The sequence below is a fragment of the Cygnus atratus genome, chromosome 3 (genome assembly GCF_013377495.2).
Source record: "Cygnus atratus isolate AKBS03 ecotype Queensland, Australia chromosome 3, CAtr_DNAZoo_HiC_assembly, whole genome shotgun sequence".
Taxonomy (NCBI): domain Eukaryota; kingdom Metazoa; phylum Chordata; class Aves; order Anseriformes; family Anatidae; genus Cygnus; species Cygnus atratus.
The window spans coordinates 14999924-15025218 of NC_066364.1; the positions used below are offsets into that span (position 1 = coordinate 14999924).

General features: G+C 37.6%; 2 protein-coding genes across 9 annotated transcripts in view; one reads left to right on the forward strand and one right to left on the reverse strand.

Annotated features, from left to right (window-relative positions):
* ROCK2 (Rho associated coiled-coil containing protein kinase 2) overlaps positions 1–25295 on the forward strand; it is a 555405-nt gene that overhangs the window by 224883 nt on the left and 305227 nt on the right. The gene's annotated exons all lie outside the window — the stretch shown is intronic.
* Positions 4038–25295, reverse strand: part of LPIN1 (lipin 1) — an 80305-nt gene continuing 59047 nt past the window's right edge. For all 8 annotated transcript variants that reach the window (XM_050709457.1, XM_035562564.2, XM_050709458.1 and 5 more), the window contains 9 exons: positions 22512–22604; positions 21031–21107; positions 18835–18979; positions 17267–17415; positions 15809–15895; positions 12751–12903; positions 10884–10998; positions 8508–8611; positions 4038–7710 (listed from right to left, as the gene is read on the reverse strand). In XM_050709457.1, the coding sequence (XP_050565414.1) occupies positions 7551–7710; positions 8508–8611; positions 10884–10998; positions 12751–12903; positions 15809–15895; positions 17267–17415; positions 18835–18979; positions 21031–21107; positions 22512–22604 (1083 nt within the window). In that variant the 3' untranslated portion in view covers positions 4038–7550. The remainder of the gene's footprint in view (positions 7711–8507; positions 8612–10883; positions 10999–12750; positions 12904–15808; positions 15896–17266; positions 17416–18834; positions 18980–21030; positions 21108–22511; positions 22605–25295) is intronic.

The following is a 25295-nucleotide window of genomic DNA, read 5'->3' on the forward strand; positions in this document are numbered from 1 at the left end:
CTCAGCCCCCAGCCTGTACTGGTGCTTGGGGTTATTTCTCCTCAGGAGCAGACTGAGGCAAAGAAGACATTCAGTAGCTCTGCCTTTCCTCTGTCCTCTGTCACTAGGCTCCCTACCCAATTCAGTAGCAGGCCCGCGTTTTCACTAGTTTTCCTTTTGTTACTGATATGTTTGAAGAAGCCCTTCTTGTCGTACTTGATATACCTAGCCAAATTTAATTCCAAATGGGCCTTGGCCTTTCTCGTCGCATTTCTGCTTACTCTGTATTCATCCCAAGTGGCCTGTTCCTGCTTCCACCTCCTGTACACCTTCAGCTTATGTTTAAGTTCTGTCAGGAGTTCCTTGTTCAACCATGCAGGTCTCCCCTACCTCCTTTGCTCAGTTTCTTGCTCATAGGGGTTCACATTTCCCAATGTGTTTATTGGCTCCCAAATATGATTTTCCTCCCCACATAAACTTTGTCTCTAAGAAGCTTGCGTTAGCAAAGTTTTTAGATTTTACTGGCATTTTGCAGAGCTGCTGAGATGGTCTCAGCTTCCATGTCATGCTTTAATATTGCAGGGGCTTGCCTTAGACAGAGGCAGAAGCAGTTCAGGGCCAGATAGTGAGATCGAACTAGGCTACAGAAAAACTAAAGCACCTTTCCAAGCTTCTGAAGATCTCCAAGGAAGAGACTCCACCAGCTCTCTGGGGGACCTGTGCCAGGGCTCCATCACCCACACAGTGCTCTTTCAAGCAATGCCTAGACACATTTTGAGGGTCATCGTGGGCCAGTGCTAACTGGTACTTGGCAGGCAGTTATTTGGACACTTGCCAAAAGTGTGGCAGTTGGCCAGGAGGCCAAAGAATAGTGCCTGCCCTTTTGTTGGCCAGCTATTTATTTATACGGACATAGCCACTGAGCCTGAAATATAAATAGTCATATCTGGTAATGGGGAATGGAAACCATCCTGGTCATTGGTTTTGATGTATTTATGGCTGCTTTTAACGTAAATCTAAGTTTTCAGTGCTAACGGTCCAAGCTTGCAGAGGATTCTGTCCTTCCTCTACTTTTGTTTAAAAAAGAAAAAAGAAGAAAAAAAAAAGAAGGAAAAAAAAAAAGAAAAAGAAACAAATCGATCCACTTCTACCTCTTGGCCTCCGGTATCCAAAAGGAATGACAGGAATTGTACGTAAATCCAGATGCTCACGGAGCTGCTCCTGTGTCAGTAAGATCAGAAGGAGGCTTCCACTGTTAAATTTGGGTATTTATTGGTTATAAATCAAAAGGCCAACAAATATGGAGAAATCAGTGAAAACGTGTTTTTTGTCTATGCTAACAACAATGTTCTAAGATAAAGATGTTATTTTAAAACATGTCCTATTTTCATTTTGCACTAGTCTTTTTAACTGCCCTGAAAAGAAGGATGTTTATACAATTTCACAAAGAAATGTGAACTCTTCTGCTCCATTTACATTTCTTTGTTCCAAAATGTATTCCTCTTGTTGAGATTCCAGCAGACAAGGAAAGCAGACACAGCGGTTCCTTTCCAATGTGAAACTTAAAACCACAATCTCCCGCTCAGAAAACACAGAATGAGTCACAGGAAGGGGCCACTTGCTTGCAAAACTCATTAAAAGCAAGGCAAGGCAAAATGGATTTCCTGTATCAATAAATAGATTGCTGGCAGCAGGCAGAACACCTGACAGTGCTAGAGGGTAAAAAACAGTCCAAGAGTAGCCATTAGAAGAGAAATCAATTCTTCAGCTTGGAAACCGTATCTCCCCAGTACCCAGTTTGATTTCTTGGCATTAGTTGACTTAATCCAGTAAAGTGATAAGAATATGCACAAATTTGATTGCAGGGAGTTGCAACTAAAGCACACGCTTAAATAGGCTGTGTCAATTTTCCAAAGCGAGCTTTATCAAAAAGGATGCGTGCTGTATATACTGCAGGTGAAAGCTTTGTTCCCCAGTTTCATGAAAATATAAAGCAGCCCTAGTCCTTATCAAAGCTTACAATAGAGCTGTAACTGCAGCTTTCTTTTGCTGTTAGTGGTAGCCCTCAGATGCTTAAGCAGGGATTTCGTTTTGATGAATGTTATTCTCTCCTGCTTGGCAAATTAAGCCAAAATGGCCTTCTCCCCTTCTGTTCAATGTAGAGACATGGGATTTAATAGAATCATAGAATCACTGAGGTTGGAAAAGACCTCTAAGATCATCTAGTCCAACCCCTAACCTAAAGTCCACCACTAAACCATACTACTCAGTTCTACATCTATACATTTCTTGAAGGCCTCCAGGGATGGTGACTCAACCACTTCCCTGGGCAGCCTGTTCCAATGCTGCACAACCCTTTCAGTAAAGAAATTTCTAATAATCAACCTAAACCTTCCCTGATGCAACTTGAGGCCATTTTTGCTCATCTCATCACTTGGATTTTGGTCAAGAGGCAAGCAGCTCAACACCTGACAGCTAGGTTCAACATGGGCATGGAATCAAGAAGCTGCTTTTTGGCCACTTACTTTGGTTTTGTTCCCTTTCTCTAGTTCCTCCTAGAAGGAAAGTCATTTCTCATTTCGTCTTTATTTCTCACCCTCACATTCCAGTAGCTAGAAAGGTCTTGATGAGGACCTCCTCCTAAAAACATCCAACACTTAATCTCTTTGGTATCACTGCTGGGTTTTCACTAGAGCTAGCCTCTTGTCTTTGTTTGCAACTAGTCTGCTCCTCGCATCACTCAATCATGCTCTAGAAAGAAATGAGGTGCTGGATTTTACTCCAAGCAGAAGGATTAGGACCACCTTTGGTGATGGCACTGCGAATGTACTCCCTTCACAAGCATTTACGCAGTAAAATGAAATAAATAAAATTGCCCCCGGGCTTCACTTTCTTTTTTGCATATTCGGAGATGAGTTGAAAGTTACATTTTTTAGGCTGTTGGCACCAACAGTCTTCTGCCTCTTGCAATAATCTGTTCTGATGTACTTGATGGCATCTGCAATGCAAATGAAGACTATTTATTTGAAAGGAAACAATTAACGCAGTATTCTGGGTAATGTTCCTTACCTTCTCCACAGCATCAAAAAATAAGTCTTGACTCCTCAGGAGGTTTGTTCCCCTGACTTTTCTGCGTCTAGTGTTAATGAGATGTTCCAGGAGCAATGAATATGTCCTTATAAAGTTTGGTTTGCTGAGGCAAAAGCATCATTTCTCTGACTTTTAATTAAAAAAGCACCTTCATTTCAAAGCCTGTCTCCAGAGCTCTAGTGTAAATGTTTATACAAGCCAGAGACATACAGAAAATAGGGAAGATTGAAGAAGCAGTGACTGCAGGCTGCCCAAATACGGCTGCTCTTGTATTTTTAACACAGGCCTTTAGCTGCTGTAGAGCCTTATCAACCCCAAACATCTTTGTTTTCATACCAACACCAGCCCGGCAATATTGCTACGGCTGCAGTTAGTTTGCTTAGCAAACCTGGCAGAGGGAGCAAAAAGCAGTTCTGTATTCTCACAGACATGAGGAAATGTTATTTGCTTCTTGCCAGCTGAATGGCCAATGTCAAAGAAGGGGAAAAAAAAAAAAGGGGGGGGAACAGTTGGGAGGGGAACTAAGAGAGAGAATATCTGGTCTCATTACTGTGAATAACAGCAATCCCATTCAAATCAGATAGCTAGTTTTCCAGATCACTCCAAGAATTAGACAAAAGGAAAATGGGAAAAATCTGGGGTATGGTAAGATTTCTTACTGGTCCTGCTGCTCCAGTTCCCATCTGGTTACTCTTGGCTCCCAGGTGCTGTCCCCAAACCCCAGCACGGTGAGAGCCCAAAACCTGGCCCTGCCTCCCTGGCTCCTTCCATGTGAAAAAGCTCTGGATCAAACACTCTGTAACCAAACAGCAAAAATTTTGCAAGTGCTGGAAGTTACACTGGATAACCCCAGGAAGAGATAGGCAACTGAGAAGGAATGTACAAATTCCACACTTCAGAGCTCCAACAGTTCTGAAAAAGCACTTTGCCAAAATCCAAGCATACAGAAAAATAGAAAAGTCAGAAGAAATTTACACTTGCCTTTATTACAATATATAGTTCTATCATCATTGCATTCAGCAGATCAAAATGAGGTGTTAAAATGATTTTCATCATTCCAGTAGCACATACATATACAGAGTAAATACTGTATATAAATAGTCTTTGAAATAATAATCCATATCTACAAATAAAAATACCCAGTACTCTTTCTCCTCCCTCCCTATATTACAGCAGTAACATTTTATCTGTAACACAACTAATGCAACAATCATGGTATCCTGTCCCTCACACGACACAGCTGGAGGGGTATGGTCATCAGCTTCATGAAAATAAACATCAGTCACTCCTCGCTGCTGCATATTCTAGTTTATGTGTACCATATAAATAGAATATACAGTGATTTAATGTCTCTGCATACTTACGCTAGCCAAATATTCTTTCTGTAACAGAAACCAGCATTACACTGAAAGGAAAGTTGAGAAAGTTTTTTTCTTTCACAGAAAGAGTAGGAATTTGTTAAACCGTCCTTTTTTTCTTCATTAGGAATTAACACAGCAGTTTAAATATTATGCATAAAATTGCTCAGCTACCAAAACAAAAAAGTATCTTAAACTCCCTTTAAAAGTATGGCAATGTTTCTAGCAGGTCAAAACTGGGATTTTCTTAACTGTCTTTTCTGTGAGCAGGTTTGATAAACATGAGTTATATAAACACACATTTGTTTCACTTTCTGGCTATATTTAAACTTTCAGATACAAAGGGTTATACCGTATGTCAGAAGTACGGCGTTAGCTTCACAGTCATAGCAATGTTGGTCAGAAGGGACCCCTGGAGGTCAGCTAGTCCAACTTCATGCTCACAGCAGCTGATAAACATGAGAGCCAAGTCAGCCACAGCTCTGTTTAACTGAGTCTTGGAAAACTCCAGAACGGGGATTCCACAGCATCGCAGGGCTATCTGCACTAGCATGGCACTACACTTGCAAATCTGAGGGAATTAAATGACCACTCATTCACACCATCATTTGGGTTGAAATATTAATGGCAGTAACAGCCCTGGACAGGCTATTTATTAAGTCATAAATAAATACACACAGGCTTTAGGCTTTAATTTCAGAGAACTCTCTGGGACCTTTCTTTTCCTGGTGAAAGCTACTGCATGCGGTACCTCAGGAAAGCCGATCTCAACTACTGTGAAAAATAAAAAACCTGATGGTCTCTAACTGAAGAGAAGGGCTGATTTGGTTTTAATTTGCATAATGGACTGAAGCAGACCTTTACAAAAACAATCACACAGGATTCAGTTGGTACATTCATCCATTAATTCAGTCATTAGCGACAAGTATGAATGGATACTTAAAGTGTGGCTATATTTAGAGATGCAACCATCTCCGTTTGGCAACCTGAGATCCTCACTGATTGTCTGACAGATTTAAGAGATATGGTACGGATTTTCTGACATTTCGCATTTTCTTTAAACTTTCAAGACAGCATAATCAGTCTGGGGCATTGAATACACATTTCTTCCTCTTTGTGTTTGTCTACTAATTCCAGTATCTCCGAAACGGACGTGTACCTTGCCTGAACCAGCAACATTCATGTGAAAAGGAAGACTTAGGAAGCGCTCACCACTGCACATTGCAGCTATGCACATTACAGCTGTATAAAGGATTGCACTTATTAATTACTATTGAAGGCACAGGGAAATCATAAATTGGCCCCCTGACATCTCAGATAAAGTCTGCAGCACAAGAAGTTAAAAATCCCTGTTACAGAATTACCATCCCACCTATGTCGTTATCACTCTTTTGAGATGCAAAACCAGAATTTGTTGAAACAGAACAAATGTGATGCAGAGCAGCTGTTCCCAAACCTTTGGGTGCTAACCAACCACAATCACATCTTAAAATTTCTCCTGGACCACTCTGCCTTCCTATTATTAAACTCTTAACTGAAAACACTGCAAAGCAGCTGCAAAGCATGTATCATAGCCTCACAGATCACAAGTTGGCAGAGATCACAGCTTATGAACCACTGTTTTAGCCATACTGAAATACTATATACATGGAATCCCATTATGCCATTTTCAATGTTTCAGAGAACAATTCAACTTTTAAATGCATTTTAAAATGAGGGGAAAAAAATCACCTTCTTAGCTACCAGCTCATTTGAGGATTATTTGGCATATGGTCATCTGATGCATACATTTAAAAGTACCGCATTGTGTAAAGGCAGATCATTTGGAAAATATCATCAACTGATCTGCAGTATTGCTTCTATGATGCACAGTTAAACCTTAAGGCAGTTGAGAGCAAGTAGCAAAAACAGTACCTACAGCTTGTGTCTGAACAAATGAGAGGGGGGAAAAAAAAGATGAAAGAGGAGATTTTGTTTTCTTGGAGCACAGTAAATCACACTAAAAGCATCCATTCTTTATGATACAAAAAACAACTAACAAACAAAAAATCCATTCAGTAAAAACCTGAGATGCATCACTCACCAGCATCAAAGTTCACACTTAAGCCAAAAATAACACTTAAATAAAACTATTCCATTTTGACAAAATCTTCAGTTTTCTTGGCTCAGCAATGATATTGAAACTCAGCATATCTGCTTAGTAAGATGTTTTTACTGAAAAATCACCGGAGTCAAACCACTGACTTCAGTAAGATGGGCACTACATACAGCAGTCTGTATCTTACACTTTCACACATATCTTAACCCAAATAGCTGTTCTAAAACATGGTACTCCCCAACTTGAAGAAGACTGGCAGAATCTGGCCATCTTATTTAATTTACTTCCCATTTACATTGCACATCATTTATTTCCACACACACACACAAAAAAAAAAAGCGTTAGCAGGTCAAAACAACAGGTTGAAATAAATCAACACGCTCCATCGTCTTTGATGGCTACACCAATTTACAACAGCTGAGGACCTATACCAGTAATGAACCGTTAAACAAACATCAGATGGTCAAGCAAGGAGGAAAGAGGAATCAGAATGGTTAAGGTTGGAAGGCACCACTGGAGGTCATCTGGTCCAACCACCCTACTCAATCATTCGCTCTTTCAGAGGATGGAATTTTGACATATGGACAGCAACACGTATCACAAAATGATGTCAGGAATGGTGAGCACCTTCAGCTCCCTAACTTGCAGGAGTTTCTGAGATGAAAGACATCTTCAGTAATGCAAGAAAGATACAGAACCACTTTATGACCTTATGACATGTTTAACTGCAATTCTGTCATCACTGCACTTTTATTTGACTTTAAGCAATGAAACTGTATGGCACGATTTGAGTTGCTGGATGAAGGAACATTAGGAATGTAATTCCCATTCCTAGTACGACTCACTCTTGTCATCTGGAAACGTGACTAAGTACGAAGAAGCATTTCTAAGTTTGCTCACGGCAAAGGAATACAATGCTCACATCACAGATTCCAGCTGAACTGCCAACAGCAAAAGCCAAGTGAAGTCCTTGCAATACAAGCTAACTCATTCTTTGATCTGAGGCTGATGGTTCGGAGATGCGGTTAAGATGAGGCTGGATGTACATCCTGAGTTTCAAAAGGTGGTAGAGGTTCCCTCCAGTAGGTGAACTGACTGTAGGTATCAGAACAAGGAAAGTCTGAAGAATGGCTTCTTTTCAGCAAAGGGAAAATGTGATCTACCACTTCACATAGTCTGACATAGCTGAAAAATAAATAAAAAGATCTTCTTACTTTGATTTTTTTTTAAATAAGTCCCCAGTCACCAAGGCATGGCTACTCTTACATGAACGAGTTATCATCCTTGAAATAATAAAATTCAATACAATTCTGGTGCCTTGCTTCCAGGTAGCATTCACAGTTCAGATAAGAAATCTGTTCACTCTAAGCAAAGGGACTTACCTAGAAAGAAACAGATACCATTTTCCTCCCAAATCACCTGTTAAAATATTCAAGCCCCACATTTTGTTTCTCCATTGCTGTCCAGTTTGGTTTGAGCAGCTCCCTGCTCAACTGGTAATTCATATTTTATACACTCCCCTTGGCTCCCTTTCCATTAAGTGCAGTCTTAACATCACTAAAGGCTGTCTCCCTTCATTATGTGGTGCTACAGTGCCTAAGAATCTTGATGGAAGCCCTCAGCCCTGTCTTCAGATTTGTTCCTGGCTCTTCTAGATAGGAGCTCCAGGAAATGGAAATTTTGAAAAGGCAGATGGCTTCAGGAAACCAGTTAATCTCATTTCTGTACAGACTAAATTGCACACTTATAACTCCTTTACATGATTAAAGTAAATGGAGTATATTGAACTAAATACTAAATAACGTCTTTATCAGTTTAACTGAAGGAAAGTAGAAAGTCTGTATTTTATTTTACATGTTTTATATTTTGTATGGAATATTCTAAGGAATCTTTCATTAGTAAAATAAAACCCATCTTTGGGCACTCTAAGTTATAAAAGGAAATTATTTAGCTTATAAGGTGTTAGGGATAAGATTACTTACGATGAGATGTTTGTCTTTGCATGCTCTTGTATAAGTTCTCCTTTAGGGTTAACTGTAAATATTCGGTTTAAAGAAACCCCCACTTGTTTGTATGAATAAACATCCTAAATAGAAAGGAAAAAAAAAGAATTATGATTCTACCTTTGCACAATCACGTCTCTTCTTGCTGAAATCTATTACACAAAACATATTTACTCCCTATTGGTACTAAAGTTACCTAGTTATTGTGCACCTGAAATTCTCTGAATTCCTCAACCTCAAATATGTTGAAAACTTGAATTCAGACTAATGAAAGGCTCATGAAACAGATGATTTGCAGGTGTGGAGTTTGTCACTGTAAATTAAACTATTGATCAAAATCATGTTTTGTTTTGCTTTTTTTCTCCAGTTACTTCCCTTGACACAAAAATAAAATTAAATATTAAAAAAGTAATGTTATTTGGGTATAAAAGTATTTGCACTTTCATTTTTCAGATATTTCATTTCCTGAGTGTATTGTACTGAATAACTTGCAACAACATACTGGGGTTAAAACATAACTGACAGAAAATAGTGATTAGTTTGTATGGACAAGGTTAAAAAAAAAGAAGTTATAACAACTCTGCTTACATTAACACCCCTGGAAACATCTCTTAGCTGCTCAGTTTGGATTTGTGCAATGTCCATATATTGACCGTGTATCAATGAAAGGGAAAGAGAAGGGAAAGTAAGGTATAAACACCATAACTGCAGCAGTGAGCCCCAGGTGGTAATGCAGATACAACTCTGGGAATTATTTTATGGCGTTCAACTAGAAGTAACGGTTGAGAATATCTTTTAAGAAATTCAAACTGTTAAGGCAAGCAATGAACAAGTTTTGTTCTGGTCTCAAAAAAAAGTTTGACAACGGAAAGATAAAAATAACCCCCAAAAGATGAGACCAAGCTTCCATTTTACTAATGTAAATCATTGGGTATAGTTTTAAAAATTCAAGTGGTAAAAGACTGAAAGGTTAATGAAGACATGAAAAATATTTTAATTTTTATGTTGTACAGGTGCATGAGTACTGAAATTTCACTTAATTTTGAGGGGAGAAAACAAAAAGCAAAAGCAAAACAAACAAAAAGCAGCACAGAAAATTGAGAAAGCTCTCATCCCAATGTTCACAAGGCCAGTAGCATATTTTACATCTGAAGGATGCACTCTGACAGCAATCAAAGGAGTACGAAAATAATGGTTTTATTTCCCTGAGGTTCAACAACAAAAATGAAACTAGAGGTAGGCTTTATCCATAATACAAAACCACAGAAGTAGCTAAAAAGTTATTTCAAAATCATATGTCTAAAGTTATCTTGATAGTCAAAATTAAGCTGTGTATGATATAACAACCAGATACAGCAATTGGACAGTGATGTCCTCCTGTCCTCACTGATAATGGTTTTAAATTATGTAACTTGCTAAAAGATGAAGCTGAAAAAGTTGTCACTGCTCATAAATATCAACAACTCTAAGAAAAATGTGAGATACTTGTAGAAATAAATTCCAACAGAAAGGCATGCTGATTTCTCCCAAATGTAGCTACAACATCCACAGTTTCAGAGCCAAAATATCTTGCCAGACACTTCCGTCCAACATTTAGGCATCTAAAAATGCTCAGTCTCCAAATGTTCACTTTCACACTGGCAATAGCTAGTGTCCATATTTATATTTGTGATTTACTCAGGCTATCAATGTTTTTGCCAGTGGACATGTCTAAGGTCTTACAGTTCTGAGCAGCTACCGCTGGGATCTATTCCATGCTCCTCAGGTCTCAGCATGTCTGAGACTGTTGCCTTTTGTGGATGCATATATGTATGTCCTTTGGGCCTAAACAAGAGTAAGAAAAGCCTACAGCCCAATTTTATAGTCTTCAAATGGGTGAGGGAGACCTCACTTTCCCTCTCAGTGTCAAGGAATTCAAAGTCAAATGTTCAATTTTAGTGGGACATCCAAATCCTTCTGAATGTACTTAGGGTTTAAAGTCCCACTGATATTCATCTGAAGGATTTTGTGTCCGTTCACAGGTAATTTATCAGCATGGGATAAAATGGGATCATTAAAATGGGATCAGTGTTTTCACACAAGCTTAAAGATTTTTTACATAGTTAGAATTTCAATCAGTATTTCTTATTATGCTAACTTATGCAGATGTAATGTAGTTATTTTGTTTCTCTTCTACCTCTGCATCCTACATGGTGAGATCTTTCTGGAAGAACCTTTATACTATCCTTTGTATGAGGCCTAATAAAATATTCTTAAGTCCTATTTAAAGCTTCTAGGTTCTAATGTAACAGAATAGTGAAATAACAGCAACCTTTCTGTTCTCTGTAAAAGACACAAATTTCAGCTATTACTTACAGCAGGTCTGTTTCCAAAAGCAGCATAAAAGGGTTCTGTGTTAGGATAAAACAAATTTTTTATGTCTGTCAGACACTGAACTTTGAATTTTTCTGGCTTCTTTTCTATCACTTCCCTGAAATGATACAAAAATAAAATAAAATAAAAAGGTGAGAGGACACGGAACCTGAATAAATACACGTGAAATATAGCATAAACCATTCTACTTTCTTTAGTCAACATTTTTACCTCGCTGGATACTCCTACAGAGCCCCCACCCTTCTCCAATAAATCTTCATCTAGAAATCACAATTCCCATGAAGACAAAATAGCATTCCCAAGCTTACATAATGGGCACAGTAAATAAATCCTCTGAAACAAGGGGACCTCTATTGAAGCCTAAGTGATAAAGATGGTTACTGAGCAAAGATGGTTGATTACAGGGAGCAGTGGCTAAATAAAATCTTAAGACATAAATTGTTATTAAGTAAACCATTTCCTGAGAACTGCAGAATGATTCATAGATTATATTAGCTTTCACTGTGTATGGCTTTTTTTTTTTTTTTTTTTACCTTTTTTTTTTTTCTCCTTCTAAATTAAAGGATTACAATTAACATATGTGCTGAAAGGACCTCAGCCTGTTAAGATCCTTCTACAGTCAGGGTCATCCGTCACTGCTAATTAGCAGAAGTTAAGGAATAAAGAAATCTTCCATTTCTCTTCAGTTGCTCCTTACTGAATACAGAATTCATTAATGAATAGTGGAGTTGTCTCATCTCTGGGCAAGAGCCCTTTCACAACAGCTTCTCTTGGCAAGGAAGCTGAACAGGTGGCAAAGTCTGGAGTTCCCATAACAGAGGAAGACACCAGCATGACACAAAAGCACTGAAGAAGCTCAGAATCCCACATCCTAGCACCAACACATATGCCAAGGAAGATGCAAGTAGCACAGAAGCTTCAAAGCAGTATAATACAGCCCTCCAGAATAGCAACTCAACATATAAATTAAAGTTTGAGGATGTGCAAAAGAGGAAGACAACCATCTTCCCCCAGTCCCATATACACCTGACCTCAGAGCCCTCAAAGCCACAATTAATAAATCGATGGATAACAACGAAGTCATTTCTTGCCTACACAAAACAGAAGTTAAGACAGTGGATACTGAAAGATGGGCGTTCTTTAGTCTAAAGAACATATCAAAAAGAGTATCACTTCTAATATATTGCTAGATATTGAAAACATAAGATGACAGTAGCTACCCTTTCACTCCATCTATTATTTAATCAGTCTAAGAAGAACACTGTATGCCTCTACGTTCTCTTATATTTAGAACATGACTGGTAAGACAGGCTGCATGTCACTCAATCAGAAGAGCATCTGAACAACCTACCATTAAAAATTCTAATGAAATCCTGTCACAGCAGCTTTTAACATCTTAAAATATTTTCAGTAAGCACTTGACATGCCTCACTGAATTAGGAAGAAGGTACAATATTCATGATCTGTGCTATTAGGATTCACTTGTTACAAATCAACACCTAGAAAGGACAACATTATCCCCACAGAATATCACAATGCAGTCAGAACTATAGAATATTCATTTCTTTTTTACACTGATTTCTTCTAAACCCACCAACACACACGAAAAAACTTTGGGTAAACAGTGAACACAGATGCATATTGAGGTGTGTTTAAGAGAGAAACTAAGCAACATGACTGTTGGATCTTGGTCATTCTTTAACAGAATTTCTTAATTAAATTTTGCACCAGTATACAAGAAAAATCATTATGAATGATTTCAAGTGCTCCCATAAAATAGGAAAAAAAAAAAAAAAGCTGAGAATTCAGCCTCCAAGTTTCTTTCAGCATTAAGGTGATATTGCAGTACCTGTGCAAAGCTGAGAATAAGCTGCTTGGACTCAGCAGCACTGGCCCTTGAGGCAGCACAGTTCCTCGTTCATTGACCCAGTGCAAGTATCCTCTGGTCATGTCCGCCATTCCAATAGCACGTGCTGAGCAATACAAAAATTTATATCCATTTCTGTGAACAGAAATGAAAGAAGAAATTACTGTAAAAAAAAATAAAGCAGGTGTTTTGACATTAATAATTCTGTGAGTTTATTTTTGCACAAATCAATCGTAATGGTTAAAACAGACTTATGTTTAACCTACGCTTATTTAAAATGAATAAAAACATTTGTTTCAGAATGCTGGATAACTAAATTCTGTCTTGCTCTACTACGGTTTATGATTTACACCTAGAGAGGGCTCAATTATCCCTGGTCTTCTCATGGCTTCATATGGTTTGCTATCCACCCCTGCACACTAAAACCATAGACCTTAGAATTAACTGAAATGGTATTTGCCAAGAGGAAAACACTGCCATAAAGCGGACAACAGCATATTAACCTTTGCTAAATTAACAATGCTACACTCCTGCCTTTTGGGCCCCTTTTGGAGAGGGATTTGGGGAGAGGGGTGAAGAAGATTAGGGAAGAGAAGACTGGTCTGCGTGCATGAGTGCAGCAGCAACATGCAGTTTCAACTCTGAGCAGATTAAAACTGCAAACCATAGTGTGAGAAGCAATCTTGACACTTTCTTGTCTTGATACTGAAATAAAAGTTTCAGACGAAGTCACTGGCTATCTATCCTTGGTTCTGTCGTGATGGAACAGAGTCCAATGACATTAGTGCAACTTAACAGCATGGTTAATACAACTTAATAGCATTTTCTTTTGCAAGTCCTACAAAGAAACTATTTGTGAAATAAATACCGTATTCAGTGCATGCATGGTCATTAAATCTAACTATTGAACATTTCTGTAGTGTTCAGCTGTAATATCTAGCTGCTACATAATTAACTCAGTAATTTGAAAAGCAACATGACTCGAATTCATTTTTCCCTAATGCTTTTGATCACCAAAGCCCTAACAATAGACAGTGCTGGCAGGCATAGAAATAACAAGGGCAATTAAAAAAAAATAATTAACGTTTTCACCAAAGGTAATGCAGAAGTTACACGCAAAAAACAAATACTGTTCAGCACATGAATTCACAGGCTGCCCTGTCTTTTCTGTAATGTTGTATGCCTATACAGAATAAAAGCATTGACCAGTGTCTCTGGCATAATCTAGATTCCATCATCCATAATTTATAATTTATCACCCATGTAAAATGAAAAGCAATAAACAAGCCTTACCATAACCCTAGTGCACAGAACAAATCAGATTAACTACGAGGACAGTGGTGATGTGTACCAGAGGCTCTTCAAACAGTTGCGGTAGGTTGAATATATAAGAAGAGCTGAATTTAATGCAATAAAAGATTTTTTTCCTGCATAAAGTAGAAGTGCCAGCTTGAACAGACAACAATCACTAAACCTTTTTGTTGAAGCTAAAAATCTGAATTCTTAACATATATATGAACAGATATCAGAACATAACAGATATTTCATCTGACCCCATTTAGCCATCAATTAATTTTTCTCCTAACTTCCTTTTTTCTCAATCGCTATTGACAAAATTGACCATACTCTCAGAAGGTTCTCCTATTCATATTCATTAGGGGAAATATCCCAAAGTTTTTGAAGCGTATTGTTCTAGGTCACACTAGGATTCTCTCCATGTTAATGACGTTAACTGACAAAGTTCCACTCATCTGCTACTACCCAACGTTTCTTCAACAATCAATGGAGAAAAATAGTTATATCAAAATATCATTAGATCTCAGGTATCTGAGCGTACAAGCAACAAGAGACTATGATGAGTCCAGGTCCTTCCATCCACAGTAGCAGAGAAAATGTTTATTCCTGTGGACCAACAGGCACCAGTGCATATCAGCTACTGAGCTATACTATTGCAGCTCACAATGAAGTTGCCAGGTAAGAGCCAGTTCCTCAGGCTCATCACAGCAGGTCTCATTGACTTTCAATGCCCTTAAATTACACTTTAAGCAACGTCTACTTATCACCTACTATCAAAATTAACTAATGACACAGAAATATTTTAAGACTGTTCCTTCCTGTTAAATTTGCAACTTAATAATGGATTAACAGCAAATACATATGTAGAGAATAAAAATAAAAAATATATTTTATAACCAGGCACAAAGACTACCATCACTGTCTTTAAAATTCATCACTATTTAGACAAGTGAAATGTATATATAAGCAATGAGTATCTGAAAAGGGACTACATCTACTCAAGATAAGACATTGTGCCGTGCTTTAAGGGTGAGATTTCCCTTGACTGACTAGAAATCTAATGTTTAGACAGCTCAAGTCTGCATTGTTTCTCTAACTCCCTTTCTGGTCAATGGAAAGAGAAGAAACTCCACTAAGCTGAGTCATCTTGTGTGTTTTATGTTTCTTCTTTGCATGACAGATGAAGACACACCTATGTCTCTCTACTCACCACTGCTAAAAACCTACACAATTAGCCTAGGTTAGACACCTAACTACACTACTAGGCAAGTCAAGTTTGGCAATAGGATCTCCACCTACAGTGACCACCCTCCGTTACACAGTCCTTATGCATTTTGCAATTTTGTCAACATGGAGAGATGGGAAGGTGTATTAGCATCTTGTAAGTTAATGCTGTTGCAACTCCCAATTTGCAAGAAGTTCCACTTGCTGCAGCTATACAACTCATTCAAATTACTAGAGTTTTTGGAACTGCACTGTATCTGTTTGGAACAGTTAGTAGAGCAATCACTACTCATTGGTAGGGGGCTTTTGCTCTTGATACCCAGAGAAAAGCCTGCTTTGTGATATTGCATACAGATGTTTATACTGTGTAAGCATCATAGTATCTCATTGCTTCAGATGAGATTTCTTTTAAACTGCGAGGTTAACTGTCTAGAGAGATTTTAATTTTTAAATGCAAATGATTCAAATGAATAAACACATGCAAACCACAGATGTATAAACAGATTTACTGAATACTCACTGGCTCACTTTATGGTACAACTTTGCAATCCCTTGGTGTGTCCAGTCTTTGCCAAGAGTAGGCAAAATATGACCTAAAGTATCTGACCTGAATAAAGAAAAAATAATGTAATTGAAATGGAAAAAACAAAACAAAACCAAAAAAGCTTACTGTTTTTAAATAATAACATATAAGGCTAATAGAAGTCCCCCTAATTAATTTGGCTTTCTGCAAGGTACTGACTGCAATCAGAAGAGGATGATTTTATTTCCTTTTCTTTCAACACAGACTGATATGTCTATATTGTTTTAATCAGTCCTGTGCCCCAGGATGTGGATAAGCTAACGAGCTAGCATGGAAGTTACAGCACATAGGCTATCAATCAGAGCTATAGAGTAGACAAAATGATATTAAGCATACTTTTTGAGGTTTGCATTGCATGTTTTCTAAATAAACCAAATCTACCTATAAGGTAGATAGTGTTGTGAAATTGCAAGCATGAGATCATCAAGTCATATTCTAGCTTATTTTAAAACAAATGTGCTTTTCCACATAAGCTGGTAGTTGGTCATATGTAAAGTATTATGAAATAGTTATACTGTTTTCAAATTTTTCTTTTATGTAAAGTGGGAAATATAATTACTTACAGTATAATAACATCTAGAAGTACAAACAACTGAGCACCTCACTTGATTAAGTGTTATACAAATACACTGCAAGAAACCAACACCCTGAGTATCTTGCATCTTAAGAGAGAAAAGACTGGGCAGTGGCTTAGGATGGTTTTGCAATAGTATTGTAAGGTGAAGGGATTCAATTACTGTCCAGTTAGCTCAATAACAGAGACAAGAGTAGATCCCATTCAGTTCATTGACACTTAAGAAAATAGAAAGGAAGAGGGACTAACGTGTGTTGGCACCAAAAAAGCATTTTGCCCTATAACTGATAATCACAAGGGAAAAAAAAAAAAAAGACATTTCAGTTCAAATCAAGTATTTTAATTCATCCAAAACTTAAAAAAAAAGAATAAAATAAAAAATCCAAGACTAAAGGTGAGTTTACTTTTGAAAGAAATCTAAGTCTTGTCTAGTAGACAAAAATGCCCCTCACTGGAATGCCCCACTAATGCCTTTTACAACAGAATGCAAGTGTTTCTTCTTTTTAAATGAATCTGATGTACTTTACAAATGTGACACAGCAAAAAGTGAAAGGTCCTGCAATACTACAGTAAATACTATCATAAAACAATAGTAGGTAACAAATAATGAGCGCATATAGCATATGTCTTTACAAAATTGTGAATCTAGCCAATGATTCTTGCAGTACTTTTATAGCAAGGTTAAAAACTCACTCACCCACACACTCCACAAAACACTAGAATATAACAATTTCTTGCCTTGAAATTCCCTGTTAATTACTCTTTTTGCTTTAGTCCAAAGGACAGAAGCAAATAAAGCCTCTCCCTGTTCATGAACTCACCGTGTGATTGTTCCATCAATGTCAGAAATAATAACTTTATCATCCCAATTCCATAGGTAAATGGTGCCTTCACAGCGGCAAGTGCCTTGATATTGTGTTGTAACACTAAAGGTCACATCATTGGGGCCATTCTTGAGCTTTAAGCTTTTCTGCAAGACATTATCAGCAAGATAATCAACAAACTGAGCATGTGAAATGGACACAGTGCAAACAGAGCCACAGACGATCATTGCCTTGGTCACACTGAACCTTATTGCTTTCAGCAAAGCTATTTTCTAGGTAATGTTAGCAGAGATTTGCTTTGTGTGATGTACATGAGGCACTGATTTAGAGAGCAGAATGAAACAAAAAATAATTTCTGTTTCACAGTAAGGGATATGAAAAAAAATTTCCTGAAAGGTTCTCATACAAATCTATGGGGATTTTTTTCATACTGTGGTAAAGAAATATATGGAGGGAGAAGTATGAGTAACAAGAAGTGCCATGAACGGTGAAACTGACAGAGTGCTTACATGAGGATTTGTGTTCCAAGGCACTACATCTCTAGCCTATAGTAACCCACCTTTCTTACCATATGAGCTATTACCCTTCAGTCTCCACCAAATTTCCTTAACTTTCCCACCCTGCTGCCCTTCCCGTCCACTTAGTGACCCACTGGGCATAAGACTACTGATTTGATTCTTTTTGTGGGCTCATTCATTTTCACAAAATCTGCAGGAGTTTCATACTTTAAATGTTCTTAGTTATATTTCATTGCAATTGTTCAATGAGTTAAAAAGTGAAAGGGAGGTGTGAATACAGAACTGATGGGCAATCAATGAGTCTCGCCCACTGTTTCATCAAGAAACCAACTTAAGAGTAGTACTGGGTTCTGCTAATTTCTGCAAGACAAGTATCAGTGTGTTTGTATAATGCTTACTTTCTGTCTGATACAGAAAAGTACAAACACATTCCATCTGTCTCGTGGGAAAAAAATCTACATTTCTTGCAGACTATTCAGGCAGTGAGCAATAGGCTGCATAATGCTGTACTACTTGTATAGGTTTCCTTCTGAAAATTAATTGGCTGTAGATAAGAAAGACAACAAAAAGCATTTCTCTGAAGTAGCCCATTTTTCCAAATCAAATTGGAATGTGCACAACACAGAACAGTAACAGTTTTGTCACCATTAGTCAAAATGCCTCTGCCACAAAGGAAGAGAATTGGCTCAGGAGAAATTAATAGCCTGGCCTCATAGTAGGTTCACAAGCAGCTCTTTCAGAAGTTACTAACCAAGAACTGTATTTATGTAAAACTGTGCCTGTCTGTCTATGAATGAGGGGAAGGGAAAGGAAAGGAGGGGCGGGGGAGGGAAGAGACCTGTGGGTTCTCACACACACAGACTGAAAGGAACAACATTCATGTGTAACACTGAAAAGAGAAAGGAAAAAATTGTTTTGAAACTATAGTAAGAAATGGGATTCAATGCAAGAAGTAAAAACTAATTAAACCTTACAAGCCTGAATAACAGTTTTGTTCTTGTTCTATCAGAAATGACATTTCAGGACAAGGACGTAAAACTAACTCACAAGCTGGTCAGAAGTGAGTCGAAGGGTTTTTTTGTAACTGATTCCAGACAATAATGAGAGATGACTCGAGTTGGTTTGTAATGACCCAAGGTTTTGTTTGGCAGCTCTAGGGTCTTCATCGCTTGAAGAAGATTCATCTTTTATTCTGGAACATTGCACACACAGAAAATGATGCTATCATGTCAGTAAATGCATCTCAGTAACCATTAAAAATGCATTAACAGTGAGTCACCAAATACGTTATTGATTCTCTGCTTCTAACATCTCACAGGAGGTCATTCATATCATGGCTTTAAATATATCAATGGAGAGTGAATTTTCATTCATGCTTGTTCCCCATTATTCATAGTTGGATTCTTCTAGTCATTCACTTGTCTATATGCTAGTTTTCACCACTTAGGTTTTACAGATGTAAATTAATGAGATTTTTGAGTCAGCATAACACATGGTGGTAAATATATATAAAATACTAAAACTATAAAAACCTCACCGTTCTCAGAGAAATAAAAGGGGAGTTGTTATGCTAGGGTTTATTTGGTTTTCTTGTTTGTTTGTTTTTAAGAAATTTAGCAATTAATCAAAGAATCCAGGTGATGAAAATTTTATTAGCAAAAATAACTCCTCCTCCTTTTTCAATGAGCAATTTTAGACCACCGGATTATTCTTTTCCAGGATTTGCAGGATTACCCCATTCAGGATATGATGATGAAAATGTTTTAAAAAGCCACCCCACTGAACTCCTTTAGAGTATTCTGCTCTAATACACATCAGCATAAAAATGTTTATTTTTCTGCCACTGTTTTTTTCTGATTTTTTTTTTTAAGGTCAGTTTTCTTCAGAGGGAAAGTTTTCCTACATTACACAAATCTATCATCTAGAGAAGGTAAAAACATCCTTTCAGATCCTGCAAATATCATCTTCAAAACAATCAGCTATTGGGCTTTTATTTCCATCACACCTGGATGCTCTTTGATGACAGGAAGTCTTGACCCAGTATCAAGGTACCACGTGTCATGACTACCAATATTTAAAAAAAAAAATCATTATCTTTTTAACATCAGATCTCAAAAGCTTTACTCAACATCCCACTTGCGCTCTTCTGCTTGCAAGCAGTAGAGTTCTTATCAACAGATTTTTAAGATCAGTTAAACAACAAGCACTAATTACAGCATCTAGTCTGCTTGAAATCCTAATCCCACTTTAAAGCCTATCTTTAAACAACTGTGTAAGAGAAACAGACCTTAATGTCACTTATTATCCACAAAAGGGAAATCAGCCTTTCCAATTCCTTCTGTGTATCTCACAAACTCAGAAAATAGAGCCAAGTAAGACAACAGCTAGTCTCCTACAGTGCAGGGAATCCCTTTTCCAGCCCACTCTCCTGCAGTGTAACTACTGATCTCCAGAAAGAATGTCAACTACGGCCTTCTTGTTTCACAAAGGTGACCAACCACACAGCTTAACTTAATGAGAATAAAACATATTTAAATCTGAATGCTATGGCCCTCTTCAGTTCTAAGTGCAGCACACATGAGCTGTCTTTACAGTCAGATCTGATTTAGTCAGTCAGCAAAGAGGTAAGGTAGGAGAGCTGTCCCTGGCTAGCTCATCCCCCCAAAGTTTTGGGGCAAGATAAGACTCATCTTACAAAGCCCTACTGAGGCAGAGAATCTGGTCATATGGTATAATTACTTTGGAGCACAAAGGAACAGATTTCTGAAATCTCTGAAAGAAGTAATAGAAAACCATGCTATTTTCCTATCAATAGCCTGTGAAAAGAAGTCTGGAAAGTGTTAGACCCTTGAACCTCCTAAGATACGTAGGAAGAAATTAAACTGTCAGGCCATAAATATTCATAAAGCTAGTCAGAACTGACAACAACCTGGGGTCATCTATGATCTTTCCTTGAAAACTCCAGAGAGAGAGTTTTAGAGAATTGCTCCAATTATTGTTTGCTGTCAAAGGGCTGTAAGATGTATGACAGAACTACCAGCCAAACCGTATACTAGAAAAAGCACACTTGCAAGGTCTGCAACCCTGCCATGTCTTCCTATCTGCACTTAAATTCATTTTGTATTTCTTTGTACCAAATATTTCATTGATGCAGCATTCTTTGTTCAAATATATGAGGTAGCTTCCTTTCACAGTTAAACTGTAACTCGTGCTCATTTCAGGTACAGATAACTTCTTGGGTACCTGTTTGCCATGCTCATCTGTGAAGATTCTTCTCCTGTAAGTCTACTCCCACTCATACCTTGCTCTGCCTTTGTTTCCTGCAAAAATACAAGTATGAGAAGTTGGGCAGAATATCTGAAAAACAAGTTCTGTCCTGTATGGACTACTTAAAAAAAAAAAAAAAAAAAAACCTTATGCAAAAAGCAAGTGAGGTTTTTCCCCACACACACACACAACCCTTTACTTGCAGGCAAAGTAAAGTTTTAGGGATGCCTTAAAGAATAAAGGCTGTGAAAAAGGACTAAAAAAAAAAAAAAAGCAAATATAAAACTCAGAAGAATTAAGGTTTGGTTTTCCATAGAAGTACAGAACTATCGGATTTCACATGGCTAGCACTGTTGAAGTTCTAGGATCAACCTCATAACCATCCAGTTAATTCACCACAAATAGCTAGATTTCACTTGAAAAGGCAAAATATCACACTGGAAAAATAACAGAAATTACCTTTCAAGATATTTGAATCATCAAAATCATTACTCCAACAAAACTTTCCAAATTATTTTTTACCCTGAGTAGGTGCTAAACTATATCGATTTCTTGCCGTAAGTGAAAGGCTTTTAAATAGTGAATGTTTTTGAAAGAAACAAAGAATAACGCTTCCCATTGTCAATTTATAGCTGCCACAGCTCTATGGATAAGCAAATACTTCCACTCAGAAAGAAATTCTAAAAACTTCAAGTTAACTGTAGAAACTAAAATCTCATGCTCTGAAGCCCCTATCCACCGATCAGTACAGTGGTTATTTCACGTAAAGCTACTGAGGTACAACCTTAAAAATGTATTAGAAATCATTTTCTCCCCTCAAGTACTAAAGCTTCAATAGTATAAATGAATATGAAGCAGTTTTATTAGCCAACTTTAAAGATTAAATATGTCTAGACAGAAGATCAATATTTCATACAAAGTTTTGCTTTTTTCACCTTAATGTTCTTTAATGTTCATTCACAGCTTTAAGGCCATTACCACCAAATTCTAATGCTCAGGAAAGAAATTCAAAAAGGCTTTAAAACTAATATATATTCAGTTTTCCACCTTAGATTTTGCTGAATTTTAGTGTACTCTAGCCAGAAATCTCTTTTACTCAACTGTCAATGAAAACTGTGTGAAGGTAAGCAAAACATGCAAAAACATAAAATTGGTGGCACAGCTCTTCAACTCTAACTTTCCAGTCAAATTTAATCCATTAGATAACATTGTCTCATGTCTGTATAATGAAAAGAAACACAAAACCAAAACACTGCAAGTAAATGTTCCAGGTAGGATCTGATCCAAGGCTTTCTGAAGTCAGACTTCAGATCCTGTTCAAACGTCTTTTAATGTGTACATCCTCATTCAAAATAAGTGCTGAGTTAGGACCAGAAGCAAAGTTCTGAGGGATGAATATGGAGGTATCCACCCTTCCCACTGCACCCAACAGGAAACTGCTTGCTTCTCAAACTTACCTCTTTAATAGTGCTGTTTCTCCCTCGCCAGGAAAACCACCACCTTCCACCTTTTTTGGGCATCTTGTCCCTCATGATAGATTCCACAGTGGCCTGTGATAAATGGGTGGTAAAATAAAAAGAAACCAAAACAAAGGACAACCTGATATATGTAAATGAAAAAGTGCCAAATGTACAATTGTAACTGATAATAAATAGAATAAAAGTAAACATACTGTCTGTGAACCGTAAATTCTACTAAAGCAAAATCTAATGGTATCCAGCACTGCTTTGAAGTAACTTAAGCATGAATACTTATGAAATTTTTAAAAGAAAAATGAAAAAGAGACACAAATCAAAGAAGAAAAATAAAGCATAAATAGGTATTAGTTTAATGTCTGGAATGGAGAACCAATGTTTTTAAGTTAAAGTTACTTGGTTAATTATTTAAATAAATCAATAAATTAAAAGATCACTTCCGTAAAGAGCTCTCATGGAAAACAGTAACAAACCAGCATGCAAGATGGTCATTCTCATTGAAAAATAACTATAAGGTTCAAATTTAATCACCAGCTAAGAAAAACGCAAAAAACTAACTAGCTTTTATGAGTTTAGCATGATGCTATGAACTTGAATGACAGTGTTAGAAGTGTTTTTTGTTATTTTTTTTAAACCCTGTCTACTTTCTACTGGTTCTACATAATTGGATCCCAGTAGAGAAAAGTTTCTTTCAATAACCATAATGACTGGAGCCTTGTGCAGCATAGCAATGAGAGTTGAATTATTTCTACCAGACAGCAAGCGAAATACAAAAGGGGAAATACTACAATAAAAGTGGCCACAGCATTTGGTATGCCCTAGAATTGCTTAGCTTTCTGATGAAATGACAGTCTCTACTGTAAACCAAGTCATCAAAATAAAAATGCAATGTTGATAGTGATATAAAGAAAAAAAAGACTATTCCAAGAAATGTTTGCAGTTAAAAGAGAGGATTTGCTCATGTACGAGACAATATAATGCCTCCCTTTTCTCTGTTTTTCCACAGGTTCTCCTTCACTATACTAACTAAAGTATATTAGAAAAGAAAAAAGTGACAGAGAAGTGAATGAAGCTGAGCAAGTAAATTGAGAACTTTTTAAACGTATAAAAAAAAAGTGCAGATGGAGCTACAGAGAACATAACACTGAGGACAATGGCTACAGTTTAAGGAGGTTCTCAAACATCTGGACAACTTCAAGCAGATGTCCTATTAACTTTTAATGAGACCACAGAATCATAGAATACCCCAAGTTGGAAGAGACACGCAATGATCAGAGTCCAACTCCTGGCTCCACGCGGGACCACCCCAAAATCAGACCCTACATCTGAGAGCGTTGTCCAAATGCCTCTTGAAATCCATCAGGCTCAGTGACATGGCCACTGCCCTGGGGAACCTGTCCCAGTGCCCGACCACCCTTTCGGTGAAGAACCTTTCCCTAACACCCAGCCTGACCCTCCTCTGTCCCAGCTCCATGCTGTTCCCTTGAGTCCTGTCGCTGTCCCCAGAGAGCAGAGCTCAGAGCCTGCCCCTCTGCTCCCCTCATGAGGGAGCTGCAGGCCGCCATGAGGCCTCCCCTCAGCCTGCTCTGCCCTGGGCTGAACAAACCAAGGGACCTCAGCTGTTCCTCATACATCTTGCTCTCTAGACCCTTAACCATCTTTGTAGCCCTCATTTGGATGCTCTCTAATAGTTTTATATCCTTTTATACTGTGCTGTCCAAAACTGGACACAGTACTCAAGGTGAGGCTACATGCACATGCTTACAGTTAGGCATGTGTTTAAAGCGCATTTTTCTGAACATGGGTGATTCTTGCAATAGCTCCAGTTTTCAATCACTTCACAAAGCCTGTTTTGATTAAAGTCTCTAAATATTCTAACTCTTTAGTTCCATTATTAATGTAAACCAAAAACTCAAATAAACAATTGGTTAAGAAAAACAGTAGGATTGAAGGAATTGCTATTTCCCTCAATGGGAAAAATATTTCCTACAACTTGTTTCCATTTATCCTTCCTAGGCAAAAGCCTAGAGATTTGGATCAGACATCTACACGTTGAATTAGAAAGGCAGTTACCCTACATTCTTTTTATTGCCAGTGAAGACCAATATGCACCTAACAAGGTCTGAATCACTCTGTGGAAGTGATCAACAAACATAAATGTAGAGTAGAGTAACTATAGTCCTTCCTGTAGGCACTCAAGTTCGGTGGGATGAATCCCACCTTTGATGATTACTGAAATATGTGCAGTAAAACACAAAAGAAATCTCTCTCTGCAACATCCTGAAATTCAAAACAGGTTTACCAGATGTTTGGGACTTCTATGATCGGTTTACTTTATATTGGGATACTACAGTGTAGCTATGCTTGCTTGCATATATAGGTAATGTGGCACTAAATCAGAAAGAACGTGGTGGTAGAGTAAAAATTTCTCCAAAACCCAAAATACTCTAAATTTACAGCAATAGAGATAGAATTTGAATTCACATAGGTCAAACACAAAACGTGCTGGGTTGCAAGCGGCAGAAGGAAAGTGTAGGATCCAAAATGTGTCAAATTCATGGCTAAATAGCACACATTAGTGCCAACGTTGACACTTGCTCCTTTATAAACTTCCACAGTAAAATGTATTTCTGTCCTGAGCATCTCTGTGGCACCAAAATGTAATTGGACTGTTCAATGTGTATAATATAAGCCACCATACAGCTGTCACATAGTCGTAGCTATTAGTCACTGCCACTGTTGTAATGATCTTAGCCTAGGAAATAA